At 37.0% G+C, this 25,648-nt stretch overlaps 1 protein-coding gene across 1 annotated transcript in view; it reads right to left on the reverse strand.

Annotated features, from left to right (window-relative positions):
* Col4a3bp (collagen type IV alpha 3 binding protein) overlaps window positions 1-25,648 on the reverse strand; it is a gene marked incomplete at its 5' end in the record, with an annotated part of 58,947 nt that overhangs the window by 12,165 nt on the left and 21,134 nt on the right. The window contains 7 exons of the mRNA XM_028752047.1: window positions 997-1,092; window positions 9,261-9,338; window positions 9,798-9,890; window positions 11,560-11,646; window positions 13,713-13,805; window positions 16,344-16,501; window positions 23,847-23,930. Coding sequence (XP_028607880.1) covers window positions 997-1,092; window positions 9,261-9,338; window positions 9,798-9,890; window positions 11,560-11,646; window positions 13,713-13,805; window positions 16,344-16,501; window positions 23,847-23,930 — 689 coding nt within the window. The remainder of the gene's footprint in view (window positions 1-996; window positions 1,093-9,260; window positions 9,339-9,797; window positions 9,891-11,559; window positions 11,647-13,712; window positions 13,806-16,343; window positions 16,502-23,846; window positions 23,931-25,648) is intronic.

The following is a 25,648-nucleotide window of genomic DNA, read 5'->3' on the forward strand; positions in this document are numbered from 1 at the left end:
TGGACTTTTAAAAATTTATACATTCAAAGTTTGCAAAACTATTAAGTGTACTCCTGATCCTCTCTAAAACACATGTCGGCCTGGCTTTCCTATGACTGCTTATATATCCTACTGTAGATCTACATCACACTGTACTCGACGCTCTTGACTGGTCTTTCAGGTCTCTCCTTAATTCTTCCAACTCTGTTTAATCTTTTTTAAATAATATGCTACATGAATCAGAAAACCTATTGCTACAGAAAATCAACTTTCTCACTGGTGGGTTACTGTATGACTTTGATATCTAACCCCAATTTCTCTGTCCCTAATGTTGTGGGTTATAGGAATGCCTTTTCTTTACTCATTACACGTAGAAGAACTTCACTTAGATTATTAAGTACTCCTGGTTTCTCTCCATTGTTCCACATTTGCATCTTCAAAGGACAGTGATTATCTGAGTAGTAAGTGTGATGCAAGGATCAAAGATCAGAGTGGGAGAAAATAGACCAAAGAGAAGAAAAACGAAGTAAAATCTGGGAGCAATGTTTATTACATTTAAATCTAAGATTGAAAGAGATCTCTAGTGCCTGGAGAGATGGCTCATCAGTTAAGAGCACTGGCTGTTCTTCCAGAGCACCAGGTCCTATTCCTAGCACCCAGCAGCTCACAACTGTCTCTAACTAGTTCCAGGCCATATCGACCAACACCCTTACACAGATATACATACCGAAAAAAAAAAAATCTAAATGAGGGCCAACAGCAAACTGTAGTCTGTTTTACATATAAACTCTCAAATTTTACTTTCTCTGCTGTCTAGGTAAAACAGAATATTATTCTTATAGATTTATATTATGATCATATTATCACAAATCAATTAGTAGAAACAAAGCCATGAAAAAAGGAGGCTTTACTTCCCAGAATTTGGTATTTCTTTTGATATAATAATTTGCTTTAACATTTTATTAAATACTGGTATCAGTAGCCTTCACTAAGCAACCTGAATAATCTGGGAATTACCTTCATTTCTCCTTCTTCTACAACCAGTTGCCAATTTGCATCACCACCTACATCCTGTAATGAATAATTCATGTGGTTCTGTACCATTTCTTCAACCTTGAAAAGAAAAATAAAGCCATGAGAATTTACATGTTATAAGTAAGTCACTATGCTTCAAACAGAATGGTATCGCTTACTTCAGTTCAGAAACAGCACACTTACAAAGCTCAGGTTAGTAAGTGTTACATGGGAAGGATCAGTTCAGTCACACTCGACACATCCAGGTAAATGGACTAGGAGAGAGAAATGCAGGAAGATGCTTGCTTCACTCAAGTAACATCAACTTGGGGTATGCATCCACTACTAAAAATCAGAGATGATGTCCTAAAGCACAAATCATGGAACACTGAGGACAGAAGGGACACACACACACACACACACACACACACACACACACTACCATCTAGTCCTAATGTCCCTATATTTAAAGCTCTGTAGAGATTACAAAGCTTGTTATGTGTCAAAGTGAGAAAAGTTTATTACATCAGTTAACCTCTCTTGAACATAAACCAATATAAAATAACCCTTTTCTTTTATTCTAATTCATTGTTCTGAATTCTTTTACAAATAGTATTAATAACATTCACACATGTCAGCACTTAAACATAACCACGTTTAATTTATTGCTTCAAAATGTCTACCTTCCCTTTGCTATTGAGGACTGAACCTGGCCAGGGTCTTGACCATATATATTTTTCTACGCCTACTAAATTTTAGTACTGGTACAAAACCAAAGCAAGCAAAGAAAACAGAATACACAGTTCATAACCTCAGAATCCTAAATCGCTTACCTGGACAATTACTTGAAAATGAACTTTACAAAGTCACACAGATTGAGATGTTTTGAATAAAGTGGAATGTTAGACTATTATGCAAACACAATAATCTTAGTAATAAATACATAAAGGAAAGCAGAAAGAGTCAAAATATTGACTACACTCATATTTAAACATTTCCTCTGAATGTAACTAGTTATTTCCCATAAAGTATATTGTGTCTGCCAGGAATATTGAGCAGGAAGCTAGTTTATACATTTTGAAATAATGACTTTGAGGCATAAATGCTTAAAATATTTTAAGTAATAGTTAATAATTTCCTATACTTAAGGATGTCATCAATATGTTATAGAGATGTATACTTCTGTTATATCAATCTTGATTTGGCAATCATCCAAAAATTTTTTGACAAGTTGTTAATACTGACCCCAAAATCTAATTTTATACCAAATGCTAACATTTTAGTGCTTTACTAATAATTCTTTTTTTGTTGTTTGTTTGTTTTTTGTTTTTCGAGACAAAGTTTCTCTTATAGCCAGGGCTGTCCTGGAACTAAGGCTGTAGACCAGGCTGGTCTCGAACTCAGAAATCCGCCTGCCTCTGCCTCCCAAGTGCTGGGATTAAAGGCGTGCGCCACCACTGCCTGGCTACTAATAATTCTTAAGACAATGTGAGTGACCATAAATTTTAGAGTTGAGGAACTTAATAATTTACCTAAGAGTACATTCTGTAATTTTGTTCTTTTAGTTGTGAGGTTTAGTATTAATTAACTAATCAGTCATGCCAGTGATATACTCTTTTTTTAATTTTTATTTTTTTATTGGATGTTTTATTTACATTTCAGATGTTATCCCCTTATCCCATTTCTCCCCCCACCCTCGCCCAGGAACCCCTATCCCATCCCCCCTCCTCCTGCTTCTATGAGGATGTCCCCCCACCTACCCCCCCACCTCCCCACCCTCGAATTCCTCCACACTTGGTGTCCAGCCTTCATGGGACCAAGGATCTCCTCACCCACCTATGCCTGACACTGTCATCCTCCCCTTCATATACAGCTGTAGTCATGGGTCCCTCCCTATGTGCTTCCAGGCTGGTGGTTTAGACCCTGGGAGCTCTGGTTGGTTGGTATTGTTGCTCTCCCCATGAGACCACAAACCCTTTCAGCTCCTTCAGTCTTCTCTCTAACTCCTCCATTGGGAACTCCTTGATCAGTTCAATGGTTAGCTGTGAGCATCTGCTTCTGAATATGTCAGACTCTTGCAGACCTCTAAGGAGACAGCTCTATCAGGATCCTGTCAGCATGCACTTCCTGACATCCTCATCGGCATCTACCTTTGGTGACTGCATATGGGATGGATATATTCTAAACTTGTATAAAACTTTAATTAGAAAAAAAAAAAAACAGAAAGTCAACTCTAGGTGCTAAGAAAGCCATGTGCCTCTGAATTCTGAACTTGGCTTTGTGTGGGTCAGAGTTACAAATACATAAAAGGCGTGTGATTCCCGCTAACTACAGAAATGAAAGCTACCCCAGAAGTGCTGCCTTGATTCACTGGCCTGTCACCAGAGGAACGCTTCACCATTTTTGAGATTCCAAGTCTTAGAAATATTTAGATTTGAAAAGTATTGACTTGAAGTAAGGAACTGGGGTTAAGAACTCATGTGTTTAGCATGGTTTAGAGGCATAAAAGAATCCTACTTCCCATGACTTACAAGTGAAGGAGGAACATAATATATTTTATTGTAGTAAAGACAAAGAATTCAGTTTAATACTTCTAGTATCATTTATAGCTCTTTTGTCATAACACATGCAAGTAGTCGTGGGTTTTTCCATAAATTATTTCTGAAGTAGCTATTCTAAATGTTTGCAAATATTTTAATTTGCATTTTCTACAAAAGAAATCATGTTTAACAAATCTAATCTGATAGGACAGAGTACAATATACATAAACTAAGCTGAATCTCTCTAGACCAATTTTAAAAAATGATACTCCTATAACAAAAATTTCAAAAAGAAAATGGCACTTAAATCAAGGTTAACTGTTGTCTACAGACAGTTTAAAAAGTCTTGTTTTATTTTGGCTAAAGAGGGCTTGAAAAACCCAACAAAGAAGCATAATATAGCTAGTACCATTCTCCCAGAACTCAAGCTGGAGTAGTAAAAGCATTACACCTATTCTCAGAGCAGCTTTCCTTCACTGTGTCTTCCTTGAGATAACGACACCAGAGTTAAAAAACACATGCTGCAAGTACATTTCATGAAAACCTGTTCTATGCTCACTACAACGAGATACAAAGTGGCTGATAGGACAACAAAAGCTGTGCCTGTGGCAGCGACACCAGATCTACCTTGACAACCTCAACAGCTTCTTGTGCGTACGTATGGCGGTCTAGAGATAATGAAGTCTGATGGGAAGGCAAAGCCATTTTATCAGGATTAAACTGTGATAGTTCAGGAAATATTGTGACTAGTAGTAAACGCTATCACACCTCCCCTCAAACAGATCAAGTAATTTTATTGCATGTTGTGTGCATGTATGTAAGGGGAATAACTGGAAGTCAGAGGACATTTCTGGACAAACTGGAGTCCATTTCTCCCCCCACTATGCAGGTGGCAGCTCAGGTTGCCAGGCTTGTTGCCTGACTCATCTCACTGGCACCTACGTTAACTAGGTAAGTATAATTTCAGAAGCCACACACTGACTCTTTTCACCTAGGGTGGGCACCAAATCTACCCACCACAGCATCCCACCAACGAACTAGAAAAAGTCAGATCTAGAACACGGGTAAGGCACAGGGCACTGCTCCATCTCCAGTCTATTCTCTTCCCACCTCATATCCAGATCATTCAATACACTGACATGTTACACACTTCTAAATCTGTAGTTTTCTGAAACAGTTAAAGACAGAATTTTAAAGAGGAAATTGTCCTTTGATGGTACAAACAAAAACTTAGAAGAAAAAAGAAAAAAGAAAAAAAGCCGGGCGGTGGTGGTGCACGCTTTTAATCCCAGCACTTGGGAGGCAGACGCAGGCGGATTTCTGAGTTCGAGGCTAGCCTGGTCTACAGAGTGAGTTCCAGGACAGCCAGGGCTGCACAGAGAAACCTTGTTTCAAAAAACAAAAACAAACAAACAAACAAACAAAAAACAAAACAAAACAAACCCCAAAACTTAGAAGGGCTCAAACATAGTTCTGATCTTTTCTTATTCATGCCAGAGGAAAAACAATTTTGCTTACTGTTATACAGTCAGAAGATAACAGAGGGGCTTGCTGAATAGAATATTAATAAATTACCAGAGCACTGTTACCCAGAAGAAAATAGCCAATGATGTTAATAATTGATTCACTGAAGAAATACCTAGAAGTAGACCACATTTAGCTTTTAAGACTGGGAAAAATGAGCTGAAGTATTTAGCGTCAGTATATAAAGAAAAAAAAAGACAAAACCAAACAAAACACTCACAATAAAACTAGCCTGAAGTATAAATTGGCCTAACTTTCCTGGTGAGCAATTTTTCAGTTAGAATAAATATAACTTAGACATTTTCATGGTCTTTGTCCCAGCAATTTCACTTCTAGGAATACAAGTGAAGCAAATATTTCTATAAGTATACAAAGCTTTATATAAGAAAACTATTCCAAGGGTGCTCACTGTAATAACTATAATGAGAAAAACTAAAATTGTTCAATACTAGGTTGAATAGGCAAACAACAATGTGCATATATATATACACATACATATATGTGTATGTGTACAGACCTATATTAATGGGGAGTAAATCTATTAAGTATATCTTTAAAAAGGTTATAAATATAAAGTATTCATTGGAATTATCTACTAAGGTAGCAAAAAGATAGTTATTAAAGTGTATATTTATCAATATGTGTCTGCTGTGTGTGGTCATGTGTGGGATACGTGTGTGTGCATTTGTGTTTATGCATGTACATGTGTGTGGAGCTCAGAGGCTGACATTACTGCCCTCCTTTATAGCAGCTCTGCATGTTATTTTTTGAGAAAGGCTATCTCACTGAATCTAGAGCTCAAACTTGGCTAAACCTGTGCCATCAAGCTCCAGGAATCCTCCTGTCTCAGGTTCTCCACAGACGTAAAGCCACAATGGCCAAGCAATGGTTTTCACATGGGTCCTCTTGCTTGTAGTCAGTGAAGGCAGGCTTTACTGACTGAGCCCTCTCCAAGGCTGTTGCTTTTATTTTCTATTTTGTTGTACTGGAAACTGATCCCTGAGCACGTATAACCACAGACAGGCCCTAGCCAAGGTTGTTTTTTAAAATGTGGGCTTTCTACACTATCTAGGCTGGCCTCAAGCACTTTAGCTCATGTGGTTATTATACCTTGGTACACACAGACATTAAACATAAGCACATCAATAGTGAGGCTGGCCAGTTTGCTATAGCACTTGCTGTTAAGCCAGAAGACCTGAGACTTAATGCCTAAGAGCCACTTGGTAGAAGGAGAAAAAAAATCCCTCAATTGTATTCCAACCACAAAAATTTTAAAGAGTATCAATAATGACTTATTACTTAAATGTATTTTTAATTAAAATTTATTATTATTTGTGAGTATATTTTATGCATGTGCCAATACATGTGTGGAGATCTGAGGAAAACTTTTGAAAGCTGGTAATCTCTTTCCATTGTGGGTTCAAGAGATCATACTCAGGTTCTCCGGCTTGCACAACAAGCTTCTTTACCCATTGAGCCATCTTGCTTGCAAATATGAACATTTAAAAATTATGAACTGATTATAACATCATGCTTCAATGACACTTTGCAATGCTAGCTGGTTTAACCAGGGCTTTGTGCATATTATGCTAATATTTTTCCACTCACATACAGTTCCATTCTTGACAAATAACTGATAGTGATAGCAAACTGGCTTTTTTTTTTCCAATTAATTATAAAATGAAGATTTCGGCTACCTAATATTCTAAGGTATTTTTAAAATAATTTTTAATTTTTTAAGGTATACATTACTTAATAATTTAAAAACTTTCATAGAATTCCTTAGTGTACATGGAAATGTGTTATATAAGGTAATATAACAAAAACATGTTTCGAATGTTAGTAACTAACTCAAGAGCTTATCCTGAATAGACTTAAGTCTATTCAGCATGAAAACAGTAAAACGTACCAAATCTAATATAGTCACTAGTGTAATCTGAACTGGTGAGAGTCTTCCAGGTAAAACTCTCAGCTAATATCAACTATAGGTCTAGATCTTTGGCAGTCTCCTTACTGTAGGATAAAAGGTATATAATATTATTCAAAGTCAGTACTTTTATGACCTTGGAATTCTTTATTCTAAAGATACTGGAGAACATGACCCCATATTTGCTAATGACAACAAATGTAAAAATAAGAAATGCTTTAAAATTAATATTATTTTCTCTTTTTTACTTCCTTTGTTATATAAAGAAGTATATGATCAAAAGTTGAAACAGGATCTGATTAATCATATAGCACTATATGTTAGCAAAAAAAAATTCTAGCAGCAAATTAACCTTTCTTAATTTATATACACTAGTTACAAAAATGTTATCTACACAAGTAAGCTAAAATTGGGGAAAATCTTACAAAAAAATAGTTATACACTTAAAGGCTTTCAGCGACTGTCTGGCTCTGTAGTTAAGGCTCAGGTTTGAGTTCTGAAGACAGAATTCTTACACAGCCCCATTTCTCTTAGACCAGTTGCTCTCATTTAGAGCCTGTATGTCCCAACATTTGAATAACGATAGGTTTCAGTTAGGCCATGACTTTTTACTTTTCTTCATTTCTTGTCTGGGTGAGTATACATGTGTATATAAGCTGTAGATACCAGAGAACAAACTTTACACATTATGCCTTAGTTCCTATCCAACTGTTTTTGAGATAGGGTCTCTCACTGTCTTAAACTTTGTCATGCAGGCTAGAAGGGCTGGCCAGTGAGCCCTATGGATCTGGGGGCTCCTAAGAGCAAGACACCACACCCGCCTTTATATGAGGTACATGAAGAGTGGACAAAGGCCTCATAGTTGTGCAGGAAGTACTTGAAAAACTGTGCTGTCTCACCATCTCTAAAATTATTGTTTTAATGAAAGACAGGGCTTACCAGAATAAGTCAAAGTCCCCTGGTATTAATCTGCTTTTGTTACTCATGTGATTATATACTTTTTAAAAGGCATGCAAAAATAAAGAAATAGTAACATAGACATATAGTTATGAGTGATTTATGATCAAGAACTGCTAAATATTTTTTCAAGATATTCAAGGCAAAAGCTGTAAAAAAAAAAAGGCAGGAAATGTGTATTTCTAAGTCTTTTTTCCTCTACTGCATTAAAAATGAATGTAGATTTAACTCGTAAGTGTAATGTAACTGAGACCTGTGTTAAGTTATGACTTTTAATAAGTTTTATTGAAATACAACTAGGGAAAACAATGTATATGTTTGTTTCAGTCATGCTACTATAATCCCAGTAAAGCTTACCACTTACTATGTTCTTAGACTCTAAAGCTTACTCAGATGACACATCCAGTTAACCAGGGTTTATCCCAATTACCATAACTAGAAGCACAGGTTTGCAACATAACATGGTCCAAAAATGCAACTGCTGTAAAAATTCAAAAGTGAATTGCAAAGATTTGAAAAATAAAAAGAAACCCTTAACATTTTTAAGGACTGGGAACGCAGCTGAGAAGCACAGAGAACACCTAGCATGCTAAGGTTATGGGTTTAATCCCCGCATCATGAAAAAGGAAAAAAGTGTTTAAAAAAGGTCTATACTAAAAAATTCTTTTCTCTCTGGCAAACTAATCTTATTTTGAGTGCAGAGACTGTACATTCAGTTTACTGTCTTAAATTCCCAATCCATTAGTGATGAGAAAGAAACTTAGACCCAACCTCTACAGATTTAGCAGATATACAAGGATATTAACCTACAGTGTTCACAGGTAATTTGAATAAAGAGAATATAGTCTGTTCAATAAATTTAGTTTCATAACAGTAATGAGACAACTATTAGTTAAAGTTAAAGTCACTGGAAGTCATTTAAAATTAGATACAAAATGAGACTGTTAAAATCCACTTTTAGAAATAGAATATCCATGTCCATAAAGGCTGTTGAACTAGAGAAATACAGCCATTACATGATGAGTGAACAGTTAGGTTACTTCTACATATTTTAATTCAGTTGAAAACTTTCCCTGAGTACGACCTTCCTTACAGTCAAATTCCAAGCTATTCCTAGTGGAGGCTACGAGATAAAGGGCACATGCAAGGCTGACAAAGGAGAGCTACTGAAGAGATACAAAAAGCCTTTTTAACGCTTGCGACTATTTAAAATTCAAAACCAGAGCAAGTAGCCCAATCAACAGATTGCTTAGAACTGGGCAAGCAGGAGGAAATACAGCAAAAAAGACTCAAGTCCACTCTATATATTTATACAGTACCTGGGAGCTGAATCTGTGAACATCGTCAGAGGCACTGACTAGATCAATGGAAGACATGGAGGAAGAGCGACTATAGGGCTAACAGAGACAGACAAAGAAAAAACCAGGGAATCAGAACAAAGGCACAACAGAGCATTCAGTACCAACTTGCAAACACCGGATAAAGAAAGAGAGAACAAGCACTGTATGAAGCAGGCCCAGCGGCAAGTGCTGACTCCACGAACCTATTATGCATTATGGATTATGCTCCAAACTCATTCCAAAAAGAACAAAGTATTTCCAAATTACAAAGTACTTAAACTCAAAGGAGGAAGAGATACTATTTCCCACTATCTGTTCCCTATCCTCACCCCTCCACTTCACCCTAAATAAAAAACGAAGAACATATGTTCAGAATACGATTTAGAAGTAGGGAATATAACAGTACAAAACCCTTACTACTTAAACTCATGAAGAGAAGAGAAAATTTATACTACAGGCTAGTCCCCAGAACAATGAAGAATGCAGGTACTCTTTCCGTAAAGTACATCTGCTTACCTTTTGTACAAATCTATGAGTCCCAACAGAAGAAAAGGTATCTCCAGATGGCAATGACGTAGGCCAGTGTAGCCTGACCTTTTCACTCTGTGACTGAGAAAAATATGTTAACATGAGATGTTTCTAAAGTATATTTTGTAGCCTACAAATGGCTACTATAGCCCAAGACTAACATTTTATGAATAAGTACATTAGGTATAATTAGCTGAATTAGGAAGCTACTCTACATATAGACACAGCTTTGCTCAATCTTCAGACACTTCAGAGATCCCAAATTAGTCTCTTTCTATTCTACAGATACTACATTGGAGCCAACCCCTCTCACCCACTACCTGTATAGTATCAATTCTCATGAGTCAAGGTTAATATTACTGCTAAATTTCTTTTATCTAAACTCTGGCCAAATCATCTCAATCTACTCCATCTAGAATGAGCAGTTCTGGCCCAGACACTAATGTCATCAGAACCAGTATCATTATCTGCTTCCTTTCTAGGTTCCTAAGATCATTTCATATGTGTGTTTTTATCTCCTTTCCCTGAAGAGAGCCTGCCTTCACCTCAGTATCTAACTCGTGCTACTCTGACCCTTGACTTCCCACCTCTTCTTCAGTTTAACTGACTTCTCACACATTCAAATAAACATTCATTAAAAGCACTGCTTGATCTTAAGGACCACCAATGCTTACTACTTTATAGTATTCTCACACCATTTCGGTCTTTGCCATTCTAACACAGATTAAAAAGTTAAAAAAAAAAAAGTAAAAAAACAGACTAGCTACAGTGAGTTCACCATTGTTCCCAGATGTACGCTACTTAAGGCTGTATTTCTAAGAATGACTTCAGGATTCCAAAATCACAGATTAATTGGGAATTGAAAGTTTCCACTTTTAACTTAATGCTGTGTAAAAGACAAGCAATAAACTTTACAAATAGGTATGGCATGAACTTTTAAATCACTGACTTAAAAATATAAATATAAGCAGCAGATAGGTTACGTACTACTCAGGAGTTACTCCTGGCTACTTAGCCTAGCAAACTGACGTAATGGAAGCCAAGCTGTAGTATGACTACACATATATACTCCACACCCAGACTAGCTACACTTGTCCCAGGAGGCAACTTCTACCATCAATAGTACAGCCTAAAGGAGAGGTAAGTCAGTAAAACTCATCCTTTAGTACCATCTGGTGGTGAACACGGCAACTGCATTGTAATAGAACTGAAGTCAGGAATCAAATTAATCTTGAAATCAGAATTTAAAAATTTAAGAAAGCCTTTGAGTCAGTTTCTATGAAGGGAGTTGGGTATACATGCTGAGACTCCAGTGATGACTGCAATGGAGTAAGCAAAGTAAAACTGGGGGAAGTCTGAAGGGGGAGGTTGGAAAACAACAAATGAGCTAGTAATAAACGCTGTGTGGTAGGTACTAGAGCTAAAAACAACCCCTCTGTGATCTGTGAACTCAATGGTATTTGAGAAAACACTAAAGAGAGACCCTTTGGATATGAGAATGGTTAAGACTGAATGCCTCAAGAGTAATGAGTAAAATATTTCCATTAAAGTCCATATTAACCATGCATACCTCTTTTGAATAATTATCAGTCTTTATGTTTGGAAATTAAAATATAAAGGATTTACAAAGAATCTTTAACACTTATTATAGTTACTATTTTGACTACAATCAGTTTGCCAATTCTATAACACACCCCGAGGAACACCTGCGATGTTAAAATGGATGTCTTTGGAATGTGAGTAGATGTACCTGTTCCTCTATTTTATCTTGTCTGTCAAGAGCAGCTTCAACAGCATCAAAGAACTCTTCCTCATTAATCAGACTGTTTGGACCTTCCTAGATAATAGACAGGAAACAAAAAGCAACCATTTCATTTATTTAAAGAAACAGAAAACACTGACAAGTTTGAATTATCTGAGAGGAGAAAGCTGAAAACTGATCTAATACACATTTGTTGAGCAAATATTTGTAGACCATGAAGTATACTAGTATAGTATTATCACAATGGTAAGACACACTATGAAAAATCACGACTATTATAACTAGCTCATCCAGTACACTCCTTACTTGTTTTGTGAAACAGGGTCTCATTTGTACTCTGCGTTGTCCTAAAACTCACTTTGCTGCACACACTGGCCTCACACCTGGCAGCAACCTCTTGTCTTAGCTTCCTGAGTAGTAGAATTACAGACTCAAGTCATCTTAACAGGTACATTTACTGTGAACAGGCTAATGGTGTTTCAAGGTAAAGGTCTATAGCCAGGATTACTGAACTGTTCAAATCCAGCTGGAAAGATAGGTCAGTGCATAAAGCATGTCTGGGAAGCTGTATTCACATCCTCGGCACCATGTAAAAGCCCAGCCCAGAGGCATAAGTCTGTATCCCCAGCATTAGGGGATAGAGACAGGTCAATCCCAGGGCTTGCTGGCCAGTCAATCTAGCCAAAATAGCCAGCACTTGGTTCAGTGAGAAACTGGATCTAAAAATACAAGGACACCTGATGTCAACCTCTAGCTACCACACTGTATACACCTGCACACACATAATGGACAAGGACAAAGAGCTTACAATATCAAAAGCAATGAAGAAAGTAAAAAGACAGATGATTTACTTGAGAACTTTATATTTTCCTAATTCTGTTTTGCTTTTGTAATGCTGAGACTTGAACTTGGGATCTAGAACATGCTAAGTAAGTAGTCCACCAATGAATTACTCCTTTGCTAAGAACTGTACAGTTTAGAATTAAAAATCACACGAATTTTTAAAAATATTCTATATGTACATATTTTTAAAAAATTATTTGAGACAGTCTTATAGCCCAACAAGGCCTTGAACTCCTGATCTTCCTGCTACTGACTTCCTACTGGGATTGCAGGTCGCCACACCTTGTCCGTTATTTTTCATCAAGAAAACAAGACGAAGGTGTACTTTAAATAGGTGGAGTAAGAATACTCAACAAATGGGGGTTGGAGAGGTGACTCTGTTTAAAAGCACTTGCTGATCTTACAGAAGATCCAGGTTCAGTTCTCCCATAACATACACTGCAGCTCACAACCAACTCAAACTCAGAGGATCTGATGCCCTCTCTCAAGAAGTTGTGAGAATTGGGCATGAATGTGGAGAACATGTATGTATGTAGTCAAAATGGTCACACACATAAAAAAATACAATGATATAAACCATTAAATATTAAAAGAAAAAGACCATTCAACAAATGACACTGGAATAAAATACAGATTCCTATATGCTATCATAATTTTTAAAAATTCAAATGTGCTGGTATGATGGCATACAGTTGTAATCCCAGAGGCAGAGGATCTCTGTAACTGAAGAGGCAGAGGAAGAGATGAGAAGTAGAAGAAGAGGCAGGGAGGTCAGGAATTCAAGCCAGCCTGGGCTACAACAGATACAACATACAAAACAACATACAAAAAAAAATCCAGAATGCATGAGAAATATTTAGAGAAACTCTTAAGTATAATTACTTGCTAAGTCTATCAAAAGAAAGGCTCATTATAAGGAAACGTAGAACTTTCATATAGCAAATCAATAATCAAAAAGGACTTTTAAGGCAGACTCTTACTCTAGTTTCATGGCTCACGGTGACCCTTCACAAAGAGGAGCACCTTAGCCTCTCTGGAGCTGGGATTATAGGAATGTAATCCTATAACTATGTTTGGCTCAATAAAATTAGAAAACACCTGGGCCTTTAAAAAATATATATATATATAAATATAATAAACCTTTGTAGATGGTAAGAAGAATTAATTAATCAATTAAGTTATATACATCAATTAAGTTAACCCTGAGAAACAAATAATATATACAAGACCATTTAAGGATTACAAAAGTATTAAAGGTCACATCTTTGATAGATGGGGACCCCAATTTAAGTCCATACTTCATAATCTGGCCCTCCAAAACGGGGTTTCTTCTTAAGTTCTTCCATCACATTCTTGTATGCTTCCTCTACTCGTCTCCTCTTTTCCACTTCCTAAGCAAGCGTGGGCAGAGAGAGAAAGATTGACTCATCAGTTGAAGTGGGCATTTTAATTACCATAAAAAGACTGTTAGGTCACTTTCTGTGAAATTGTATAATTTGACCAAAAAAAATAACTATTCCTGTGAAAAAGACAAATGTTATCCAGCCTAGGAAGTGCTTTCCTGCAGAATATATATCATACAGGAGGTACTGTCTGAATGTTGGCTAAAATCATCTGTGTGCATGCTAAATACTGGGGTGGTTATGAAATGTTAATGTAACTGCTCGTGTCTAATATTAAAATGTGATCAATCAGTACCAGTGAAATGCCAGTGACAGAGACCTGTACTCCCTTACTCAACACCATTATTTATTTAATTGCTGTGGAGGAGAAAAGGCAAGAATTAAATGTTAGGAATCAGAACTCAATTTTCAATAGGTAATATCTATCAGTCAATATTAAGTATTTTAAAAAAATTTCTTACTATTTTTATTGCTGGTTAAAACTGATAACCTCCATTAACTCTTTCATTTTCGAGACAGAATAGACAGTGGTAATAAAGGCTGGCCCCGATGGAAACGTCCTATCACAACACGACTTACTGGATCAACTCTGATATGATACTGCAGCCTAGCCAACACATGAAATCCCTCCCTGTCTCACTGCAAGTGCTTTTAAGTTTAGATACTCGGGCTAATTTAATGGGTAAATCAAACAAAAATCCAACACACAACATACACACACACACACACACACACACACACACACACACACACACGGCTAGCTAGTTACAAATATATCCAAATTGAAGCTAGAACACCCTATAGTCAAAAAGTACAATTTTCTCTTATTAAGATTATTAATTAAAATTATTTAAACTTAGAATTTTAGTCTTCCTGAGCATACCTGGCTAAGTACGTTTCTATAGGACATGGGATTGTTATCATAGATAACCATAAAGAATGATCACCTCTAAATATTTTGGTTAGTTTCAGTGGACATTTTAAGTTAAAAAAAAAAACAATTCTATCAAATAGCTGTTATTACTATCGCATATCTAATGTGCTCCACAGAGTGTAAACATTTCTTGTTTATTATTTCTCTATTTCTAGCTTAGAAAGGTTAAAAGAACACCCTGGAATAAAACAGTATCAAAGAAATCACAGTGTCATTGTACCTTCTCCCTGATTTTATGAATGATCTAAAAAACATTTACTGATAAACAACTTTTTGTGAATTACCAATACTGACTTGCATAATTTTCATTGTGCCTAATTTATAAATTAAACTTGACCATAACTATGAATCTTTTTTTTTAAGAAAAAAAAAAGGAAAAAAGAAAAGGTAGTGCATAGAAAGTTTGATATTCTTTTTTTTATATCCACCAGGGGTCTTGAAGAGCACGTATCAGGTAAGGGTTTGGATACTGCTAGTTAGTATGAATTACTCTCACCTGTATTGAGAACTCTGGACAGATAGCTCTCTCCTAAAACATAAGAATAGCTGTAAAAACATAGTGCTACTTAAATCCTGCATCATGGTGGTGTAACAACAGCTGTTGCTGGTCTTCATAGTATCTTCCTCAAACTGAAAGGCCTTCACACACTGTAAGCAGTTTCTAAGGACTATGATTCTGACTGATGACTAAATAGCCTGGCATCCAGAGCAGACAGACCCTGGACAGAGCAGTCTACCTGAGCTTTGTGGCTTAGCACCTTTGCACAAGTCTTTGACTTCATTCCTTCTGAAAACCTGGTGGTGTTGAGCTAGAATTAGATTTTCTTTTCTTTTTCTTTTGTTTTTTTGAGACAGGGTTTCTCTGTGTAGCCCTGGCTGTCCTGGAACTGACTCTGTAGACCAGGCTAGCCTCGAACTCTCGAACTCAGAAATCCGCCTGCCTCTGCCTCCCAAGTGCTGGGATCAAAGGCATGCACCACCACCGCCCAAGAATTAGATTTTCTATGGTATGTTTTAATTTGGTTATTTTACAAGTATTGGATTTTAAGCATGAGTTTCCCTACTAAACAAACTCAGTAAATCATAGTTCATATTAAAAGCTAGAAATTCATCTTACAACACTATTATCGATGCTGATGATTAAATAAAGGTGGGAAAATGGAGAATAGGGCAAATATTTGGACAATATAATGTGTTTAAGTGACATCACAGTGACCAAAGAAAACTTGACACCATGATGTGACAGGTAACTGTTAGACTTTCTAAGAACCAAGGCAGCTCACATAACTTATACACAGATTCAAATTTCTACACTAAAAGACACTAATGCCAAATGTCACATTACTTCTATACCAAACAACTGCAATATCTGAAGAACTTTACATTAAATATAATCAAGGCATGTTGTAAAATAACTGAATAAATCACTGGTAAATAATGAGTCTGAGATTCTAATCAAGTGGCAAATGAGAACCACCTGATATTTCTATCCAGCCAGAGGTCCTTCCTCTCAGAAGTTAGCTTAGTTTTGATGTTCAATGAACACATGAAGCTTCAAATGATTATTTTAAAAATGAAAGCAAAAGTCTTACCCTGTCATGCCTTTTTTGCCAGCTCTCTTCTCGTTTTACCATTAATTCAATACAATGAGAAAGCGTAGCAAGGATTCCAGCAGTAGTTGCTTTAAAAGTTATTGCTTCCCCTTTAAAGTCTATGCCATTAATTCCTTTTGGTGTTACATGTGGAAAAACTGAAAAGAAAGTTAACACAGAAAATCACTGAAATGAAGAGACTTCACTATACTTAAGATTAGCAAGCATTCTAAAACTAGCAAATCAGAGGACGGTTTTGGACTGTGCCATTCCTTCTGTGGACCCTGCTATGCCGTGAGCAAAGCTTTGAGGCAACATACATCCAAGTCTCGTATTCTAGATTCTATTTCCTGAACTTATTTGCTGAGCTCCACCTAGTAAGTCAAGTGGGAGGAGAAGTAATACTAACAACACTCTGACAGGTCAAAGGTCAGAGGTGATTTCATTATGTCCAGGTACTTTACATTTTACAAAATCTAGAATTTTAAAACTATAAAAAAAAATGAACTGTAGAATTTTAAAAGCAGCATGAGATTCAAAATATTCAATCACATTTACGTTTCCCTTTACAATGTTAACGCATGGTTACCAAAATGATTAAAGGAGAGATCTTAAAAAAATCCTAAGAAAGAAACGAGAACATATCTTATTCTATAGCTAATATGTAATCAACCTGATAGAACATTCAAGAAGAAAATAATGACACTGTGACTTAAGAGACTTGCATGTAGTTGTGACATTAAGGGTACAGTCTGTAAAGGACAGAATTATAAAGTATTTTATCAAAATTTGAACCTTGAAGACATTGTTAAGAAGATAAGCCACAAATAGGGTGAAACAGTAAATAAGCAATTAAGCAGGAAATAACCGGCACAGACTGGGAGCTAGTAAGGGAATGTAGCTCCAGGAACAAAGGCCCAGGTCTGAGGCCTCAACACTGGGAAACACTGGGTGGAGAAGAGAACAAAAGATGTGGAAACATTTCAACCAAGTAGAAAGAGACAGCAAGCACTTAAGATGCTTAGTTCCTAAAGAAATGCAAATTAAAACCGCAAGAGGGAGCTTGCACATCTTTAAAAGTTAGAAATCCATCTACTGTATGATTCTGAAAATCTACGCACAGACATTTAACCCAGAGAAACAAAACAGATGCTCATAAGAATGAAGGCCTGTATATGAATGCTCACACAGCTTTATTTATAATAACCCCAAACATAAACTCCTCGATTGTTCATCAATGGATAAACAAACTATAGTATATCCATACCAAAAAACATCACTCAGCAATGAGAAAAAAATCAACTCCTGACACACATATATATCAACTATCAAAAACCCAAGCAAAAGAGTGCAGGAATTCACTTCAATACTGGAAAAGAGAATCCTATTCATTTGTTCTGACTGCATATTACTTTGGAGCTTGGCAAGGCGAGTTCTCGGACACTGAGCTTTAGCTTCAGGCATATTTGTTTGTTTGCTTGTTTGTTTGCTTTTTAAACACGGCTTTATTAAGATAAACTTCCCACACCAAGAAATTCACTCGTAAAATTCAAGTTTTTAGTATATTCAGAGTTGTATAATCAGCAGCAGTACAGTCAAATTTTCCTACAACTCTCAAATCTACTAGAAATTGTTCTATATTTTCCCCAAATCCTTGGTTCTGAGCAATTACTGACCTGTTTTCTGCCTCTACAATATAGTTCTCAGACATTTCATAGAACAAACATCAAAGCAATGTTATGACAAAGTTCTACTTAATTCATTTTCAAGATTTACCCGAGTAGTCGACACAGTAGCTTATGCCTATAATTCTAACCTTCAGGAGGCTAAAATGGTGGCCTCACTGAACTCAAGGCCAGTCTGGACTGTCTTACAAGGCTATACAGTAAGACTCTGTCTCAAAAATAATAAACAGAGCTGAAAGGATGGCTTGACAGTTAAGAGAACTTTCTGTTCTTCTAGAGGCTCAGTGCTCATTTAGTTCTTACTACCCACAATTGCTTATAAGTCTAGATGCACTTCCTAACACCCACTTCTGGCCTTTAGGGAAGTCTGTTCATGTACCTGAAAGCGTGCACACACACACACACACACACACACACACACACACGCACATACACACATGCACGAGCATGCATGCATACACACATATACACACAATTTTCAGATTTTTCATATCAAGTACAAATATAACCGATATTTTCTATATTGGCTTTGCACTTTACAAACTTGCTCGATCACTTATAGTTCTAATAGCTTCTAATGAATATGTTCTAAGTTTTCTTTAAAAATATTTTCTTTTCTGTATCTATTCTTCGATTGAAGGATATCTGGGTTGTTTCCAGCTTCTGGCTATTGGGAATAAAGCTGCTATGAACATAGTGGAGCACGGGTCCTTGTAGTATGGTGGAGCATCTTCTGGGTATATGCCCAGAAGTGGTATAGCTGAGTCTTCAGGTAGAACTATTTCCAATTTTCTGAGGAACTGCCAGATTGATTTCCAGAGTGGCTGTACCAGTTTGCAATCCCACCAACAATGGAGGAGTGCTCCTCTTTCTCCACATCCTCTCCAGCATGTGCTGGCTGTCACTTTAGTTTTTGATCTTAGCTATCTGATTGGTGTAAGGAGGAATGTCAGGGTCATTTTGATTTGCATTTTCCTGATGACTAAAGACATTTCTTTAAGTGCTTCAGTCATTTGAGATTCCTCTGTTGAGAATTCTCTGTTTGGCTCTGAGCCCATTTGTTTATTTGGTTTTTAGAAGTCTAACTTCCTGAGTTCTTTGTATAATTTAGATATTAGCCCTCTATCAGATGTAGAGTTAGTAAAGATCTTTTCCCAATCTGTGGATTGCCATTTTGTCCTATTGACACTGTCCTTTGCCTTACAGAAGCTTTTTAGTCTCATGAGGTACCATCAGTCAGTTGCTGATCTTAAGAGTCTGAGCCACTGGTGTTCTGTTCAGGAAAACTTCCCCTGTGCCAATGCGCTCAAGGCTCTTTCCCATTTTATCCTCTGTTAGATTCAGTGTATCTGGTTTTATGTGGAGGTCCTTGATCCACTTGGGCTTGAGCTTTGTACAAGGAGATAAAAATGGATCAATTTGCATTCTTCTGTAGACAGCCAATCAGACCAGCACCATTTATTGAAGATGCTTTTCCCCCCTATTGTATGGTTTTGGCTTCTTTGTCAAAGATCAAGTGTTCACAGGTGTGGGGGTTCATTTCTGGGTCTTCAATTCTATTCCATTGATCAATCTGTTTGTCTCTGTACCGTTATCATGTTTGTTTGTTTGTTTTTAATCATATTGCTCTGTACTGCAGCTTGAAGTCAGGAATGGTGATTCCTCCAGAAGTTCTTTTATTATTGAGAATTGTTTTCACTATCCTGGGTTTTTTGTTTTTCCATATGAAATTGAGAATTGCTCTTTCCATGTCTGTGATGAATTATGTTGGAATTTTGATGGAGATTGCATTGAACCTGTAGATTGCTTTTTGGTAAGATGGCCATTTTCACTATGTTAATCCTGCTGATCCATAAGCATCAGAGATCTTTCCATCTTCTGAGGTCTTCTTTGATTTCTTTCTTCAGGGACTTGAAGTTCTTTTCTTTTTTCTTTTTTTTTTAAGATTTATTTATTTATTTTATTTATGAGTACACTGTAGCTGTCTTCAGACACACCAGAAGAGGGCATCCAATCTCATTACGGATGATTGTGAGCCACCATGTGGTTGCTGGGATTTGAACTCAGGACCTCTGGAAGAGCAGTCAGTGCTCTTAACCGCTGAGCCATCTCTCCAGCCCTTGAAGTTCTTTTCATATAGATCTTTACTTGCTTGGAGTTATACCAAGATATTGTATATTATTTGTGGCTATTGTGAAGAGTATTGTTTCCCTAATTTCTTTCTCAGTCTGTTTATCATTTGTATAAAGGAAGGCTACTGATTTATTTGAGGTAATTTTATACCCAGCCACTTTGCTGAAGTTGTTTATCAGCTGTAGGAGTTCTCTGGTGGTGGAATACTATTCAGCTACTAAAAGCAAGGACATCATGAATTTTGCAGGCAAATGGAGGGAACCAGAAAATATCATCCTAAGTGAGGAAACCCAGATCCAAAAGGGCATGTATGGTATGTACTAGCTGCTAAGTGGATATTAGCCAAAAAGTACAGAATATCCAAGAAGGAAGGCCCAACTGAGGATGCTTCAATCCCACTTAGAAGGGGCAACAAAATTGTCATGAGAGGCAGAGGGAGGGAATGATCTGGGTGGGAGAGTGGTGAGGGAAGGGAAAAAGGGGGGGGGGGAATCAGGTATGGAAGTGAGACAAGAGAGATGCCCAGAGGGCCAGGAGAATGAATAGAAATATGCAGCTGCAGAGGTTAGGCCAGGGGTGGGGGTACCTCTAGAAAGTCCCAGAGACCTGGGATGTGAGAGGCTCCCAGGACTCAATGTGGATGACCTCAGCCAGAATGTCCAACAGTAGGGAGATGGAATCTGAAGAGATGACCTCCAGTTGACAGACAGGGCCCCTAGTGGAGGGATGGGGTCACCAACCTGCCTTCAAATTTTTAACCCATAATTATCCCGGTCTAATAGAAATGTAGGAACAAAAAATGGAGCAGAGACTGAAGGAATGGCCAATCAGTGACTGGCCCAACTTGGGACCCATCCCATGGGAAGGCACCAAACCCTGACACTATTACTGATGCCATGTTGTACTTACAGACAGGAGCCTAGCATGGCTGTCCTCTGCAAGGCTCTACCAGCAGCTGACTGAGAAAGATACAGATACTTACAACCACCAATTAGACTGAGGTTGGGGACCCCTATGGAAGAGTTAGGGGAAGGATTGAAGGAGCTGAAGAAGATGGCAAGCCCATAGGAAGACCAACAGCATCAACTAATCTGGACCCCTGGGAGCTCCCAGAGACTAAGGCACCAACCAAAGAGCATACATGGGCTGGTTTGTGGCCCCTGGCACATATGTGGCAGAAGATTGCTTTGTCTGGCCTCAGTGGTAGAGGATGTAACTAATCCTGTGGAGACTTGAAGCCCCAGGGAAGGAGGCTTGGTGGGGGTTGAGGTAGGGAGGGAGTACACTCTCAGAGGCAAAGGGTGAAGAACTCTGGGAGGGAGGACCATGAGGGGGGGGGGAACATTTGAAATATAAATATTTTTTTTTAAAAAATGTTTCTTTTTGCAATTTAGAGCTTAAATCTAGGGCTTTGTGCATACTAGACAAAGACAAGCGCTCTGCCCTGAGCTATATTCTTCAATCCTACAATGTTCTTTGTACAGATCATGACTATCTTTCAGCTACTGGACTTCAAGGGTGATCTGGTGGAGCTTTCTGCTGGTAATCTCTCCCACGGCTCTACTTATAGAGTGTTTTCTCTATGGCTATTCAGTTCTACCAGTGTTGTCTTCTGATTTTATGTCAGACAGTTCAGTCTGTGAGACAGGTGCTCTGGTTGCAGGGTGTGAGGAAGGGGTGAGGCTGCATTTTCCAGTATGTAAACTTCGGTATCTGAGTTCTTGGACTGTGACAGTCAGAGCTCAATAGTCACTACATATAATTAATTCTACTTAATTTGTTTTTATGTGTGTATAAAAGTTTATGTGCATAATATGGGCAGGGATGGGTGCACGTGGAGGCCAGAGTTCAATGCTGGCTATCTTCCTCAGTTGTTTCCTACCTTATTTTTGGGACAAGGCACCGAACCTAGAGCACACATGACTGTGTGACCAATATGCCATGGGATGTCTGCCTCCCCAGTGCTGGGATCCTAGGTACAAACTGCTGTCCTTTGCTCTTTTTAGCTGGGCGCTAAGGATCAAATAGACCTTCCTGCTTATGGAACAAGGACTTTACCCAAGGAGCCTTGTTAGATAGTATAATGACATAAGCTGAAGTCACCTGAGAGGCAGAAAACTCAATTAAGAAAACGGATCCACAGGCAGGCCCATAAGGCATTTTCTTAACTAGTGACTAAGGAGTGCTCAATCTATTGGGGCCATCGCCAGGCGGGAGGTCCTAGGTTCTATTAAAAACAAACAAACAAACAAACAAACAGCAGCAGCAGCAGCAGCAGCAGCAGCAGCAGCAGCAGCAGCAGCAACAGCAGCAGCCCTCCATGGCTTCTGCATCAGCTCCTGCCGTCCTTGTTTGAGTTCCTTTCCTGACTTCCTTAGATGGTGAGCAGTGGAAGTGTAGGCCAAATAAGCCCTCTCCTCTCCAAGCTGCTTTTTTGTCATCGTTGTTTCATGGCAGCAATGGACACCCCAACTAAGACAGGAGCCATCTTACTGGCTCCTTTAATTACTTTCCCGATAGCACAATACAGTTACCTTTTGCTGTGCTCAGTATTCACAAATCTAGAAATTTCCATTTCAATAGCTGAAGAAAATAAATTCATGAATCTAGAAATCTCCACTTCAATTCTAAAGAAAATAACCTATTTTCTTTTGGGAAGGCAAGTGGCATTGCTGAGTATATGTGGGACAAATGATTAGGCTGCTTTAAAACTTCTCTTAATGACTTTTCAACCTTCAAATAAAGTGCATTTTCTATTACATCATATTATTCACTGAGACATTAAATAACCCAAAGAAACATCTCAGAGTCCTTCAATAGTATAAAGACACTGGATGCCTTTGTAGGCTTCAAGATTCTACTTTTAAATTACATAGACAACTTTTATAGTAAGTTTTAATATTAAGTTAGAATTTTCACAAGGATGGAGAAGTACATTATAAGGAAGAAAGGAGTTAAAATGAAATAAGAAATGAGGAAGAAAGAAGGGAAATGTATGAATTAAAAAGCAGTTAATTTTAGCATTAATAATGGGATGTTCTAGTATGAAACAGAAAATTACATGTATAAAACAGCTCAAAAAATAATGAAAAATGCTACTGCCAAATTTTACTTTATATTTTTTTATAATTTCAGCAAAATAAATACATAAATTTTCACAAAACTTTCATTCATCTTAAAAACTAGGAATCCACTTTAAATTTTTTTAGGTAGATGTCAAAGAAGAGTATAATTTATACTTCATATTAATGAAAAATTTGGGATTCTTCAAGAAGTTTCCTCTAATACCTCACCAAATACTTTCAACATCAATTTATCAAGTGTAGAAGAGTATATTAAACAGAGAAATTACACTCAAATGAAACACTGAAATCAAATCCCCAATGATATTTTCCAGGTAAGAATAAAACTCTTTTGATACCAATAACTAACTTTGCCAATACTAATGAAATTAGATTAATATTTGGAATTTAGAACCAGTCTTAGCTAGACAGCAAGCCATTATTAACATGATATCAGCATATGTATTTTACATACATAACTTTTCTTCAAAGATATTTTAACTTCAGATTTCGGAGTTCCTCTGCTTTTGAAAATTAGTTAGAAATTATTTTTTGACATATAGCCACTATATAACTTTACAAAGTATACTTCATCCAACAGAGAGAGGAAAGTTATTACTTACGTTTTTCCTTATTACCATTGGTATTGTGCAAGAAGTCTCCATCAGAACGAGTTGTAGGGAAGTCATCTTCATCATCTTCTACCACTAAATAAAAAATATTTAAAGACATTACAATAAGAACTGGTCTATTCTTACATTCAACTAAGCATAAGTTCTTATCTATCTTTTGCATTTTCACTGGTTAACAAGATATACTTTATAATTATGTTGTAGAATGTTATTAAACATATTACTTTAAAAATGCATTGTCATTTGTGGAATTGCAGATAAAACCAAAATAAAAAAGTTGAAGAGGCCTAGAAGAACTGACAACTGTAAAATGAGAGATACTTTCTTTAGCCTCTGGACATTCTTGAATCTACTATTTCTGTACATGCAGGGAAATGTATAAGGGTTGCCATGGTCATGGTTATCTCTTCACAGCAACATGACCCAAAATAAGGCACCCTGACTTATGTTTTGAGAGCTTTTCTACAGAAGGAACTGCTACACTATTATTAGCTTAGGAATTATCTGTGTTTCTTTACTGCAGGAGTACTTTTGGCTCTACATTTCACAGAAGAGACTGTTTTAATCTTTCTTGACCAAGGGTAAGACTCAGAATGAAAAATACCTTTATTTGCACATAAAAATTTTGCTACATTTTTAAATCACAAGCTGCTACTTTGTGTAACATCATGTACTGATTTCTATGCAGCTGAATGACATCTGACTGACATTTTTTTCCTTTCTATCCTTCTAAGTATTCAATATACTTTTGTGTCAAAATTAAGTATGTTCTCAGATTCTATTAATCTTTATCTCCTTGTTGATAATTTATTAAGAAATCTATTAATGACACACTTGCAATAATGCTCTTCATAGAAGGCACTAATATGAGAAAAAATTTTAGGTTTTATGTTGGCTTTAGACAAATATGTATGTTATCAAATAAATGAAATCTGGAACTATTTTTTCACATTAATTTTCCTTGCATATTTGCTCTCAGAGAACAGTGATTTATGCTAGCCATTGAAGTCACAATGAAACCATTCTTATATTAGTTCTCTGGCAAATGTTATAATGATGACTGGAAGGTACTTGAAAGTACCTTTTAAGATAAGATCTTTACTTCATTTGCCAGGGCAGTTTCAAATCTCTCTATATTTTAAGAAGTCTTATGAGTGACAATGAACAGTTCGTTTTCTACTCCTCTAGGTGGACTTACTACAACAGGTATGTCATTATATTTGTTCTAGACTTTACCTAGTCTCATGATTTGGATGATGGTTTCTCTTGGAAAATTCAAATGGCTTCTGTATGTTTCCCTTATGCTTGGCCTTCCCTCATGTCCTTCAGAAGGTTTGTTTATAATAAGCTACACTCTATTTCTACTAAAAAAGTCATCCAGACTCATCTGATAAACAAAGAATATAATTTTAAATTCTCCCTCTCTTTCCTCCAATGTTCTGATTCAGTAAAACCAGGATACATGGTGTCATATAGATTAGGATGTGCCCCTCTAAGTTACTCCAGACTGCATGCCACAGTGATTTTCAGGCAGTTTCCTTTCCCTGGATCAATGTCCATGGACAGAGTCGTGTGAGAACAATTCTGAGTGCTTGTGAGAAAATTCCAAGCAAATAAGAGAAGTCTTGTGACCTCAGTTTCTTTAAAACACAGACTTGTCCTTGGAATGTGTTTTCATGTTCGTCCCATGTGTAGTGGATAACAATGAGTTTACTGCAGATTATTCAATATTGCTTGCTGACGTTACTCAACTAAATATTTAAACTATCCTTTATGTGCCTCCCTGGAAAAAT

This window comes from Grammomys surdaster, unplaced genomic scaffold (assembly GCF_004785775.1).
Source record: "Grammomys surdaster isolate TR1022 unplaced genomic scaffold, NIH_TR_1.0 125876, whole genome shotgun sequence".
Lineage (NCBI taxonomy): Eukaryota > Metazoa > Chordata > Mammalia > Rodentia > Muridae > Grammomys > Grammomys surdaster.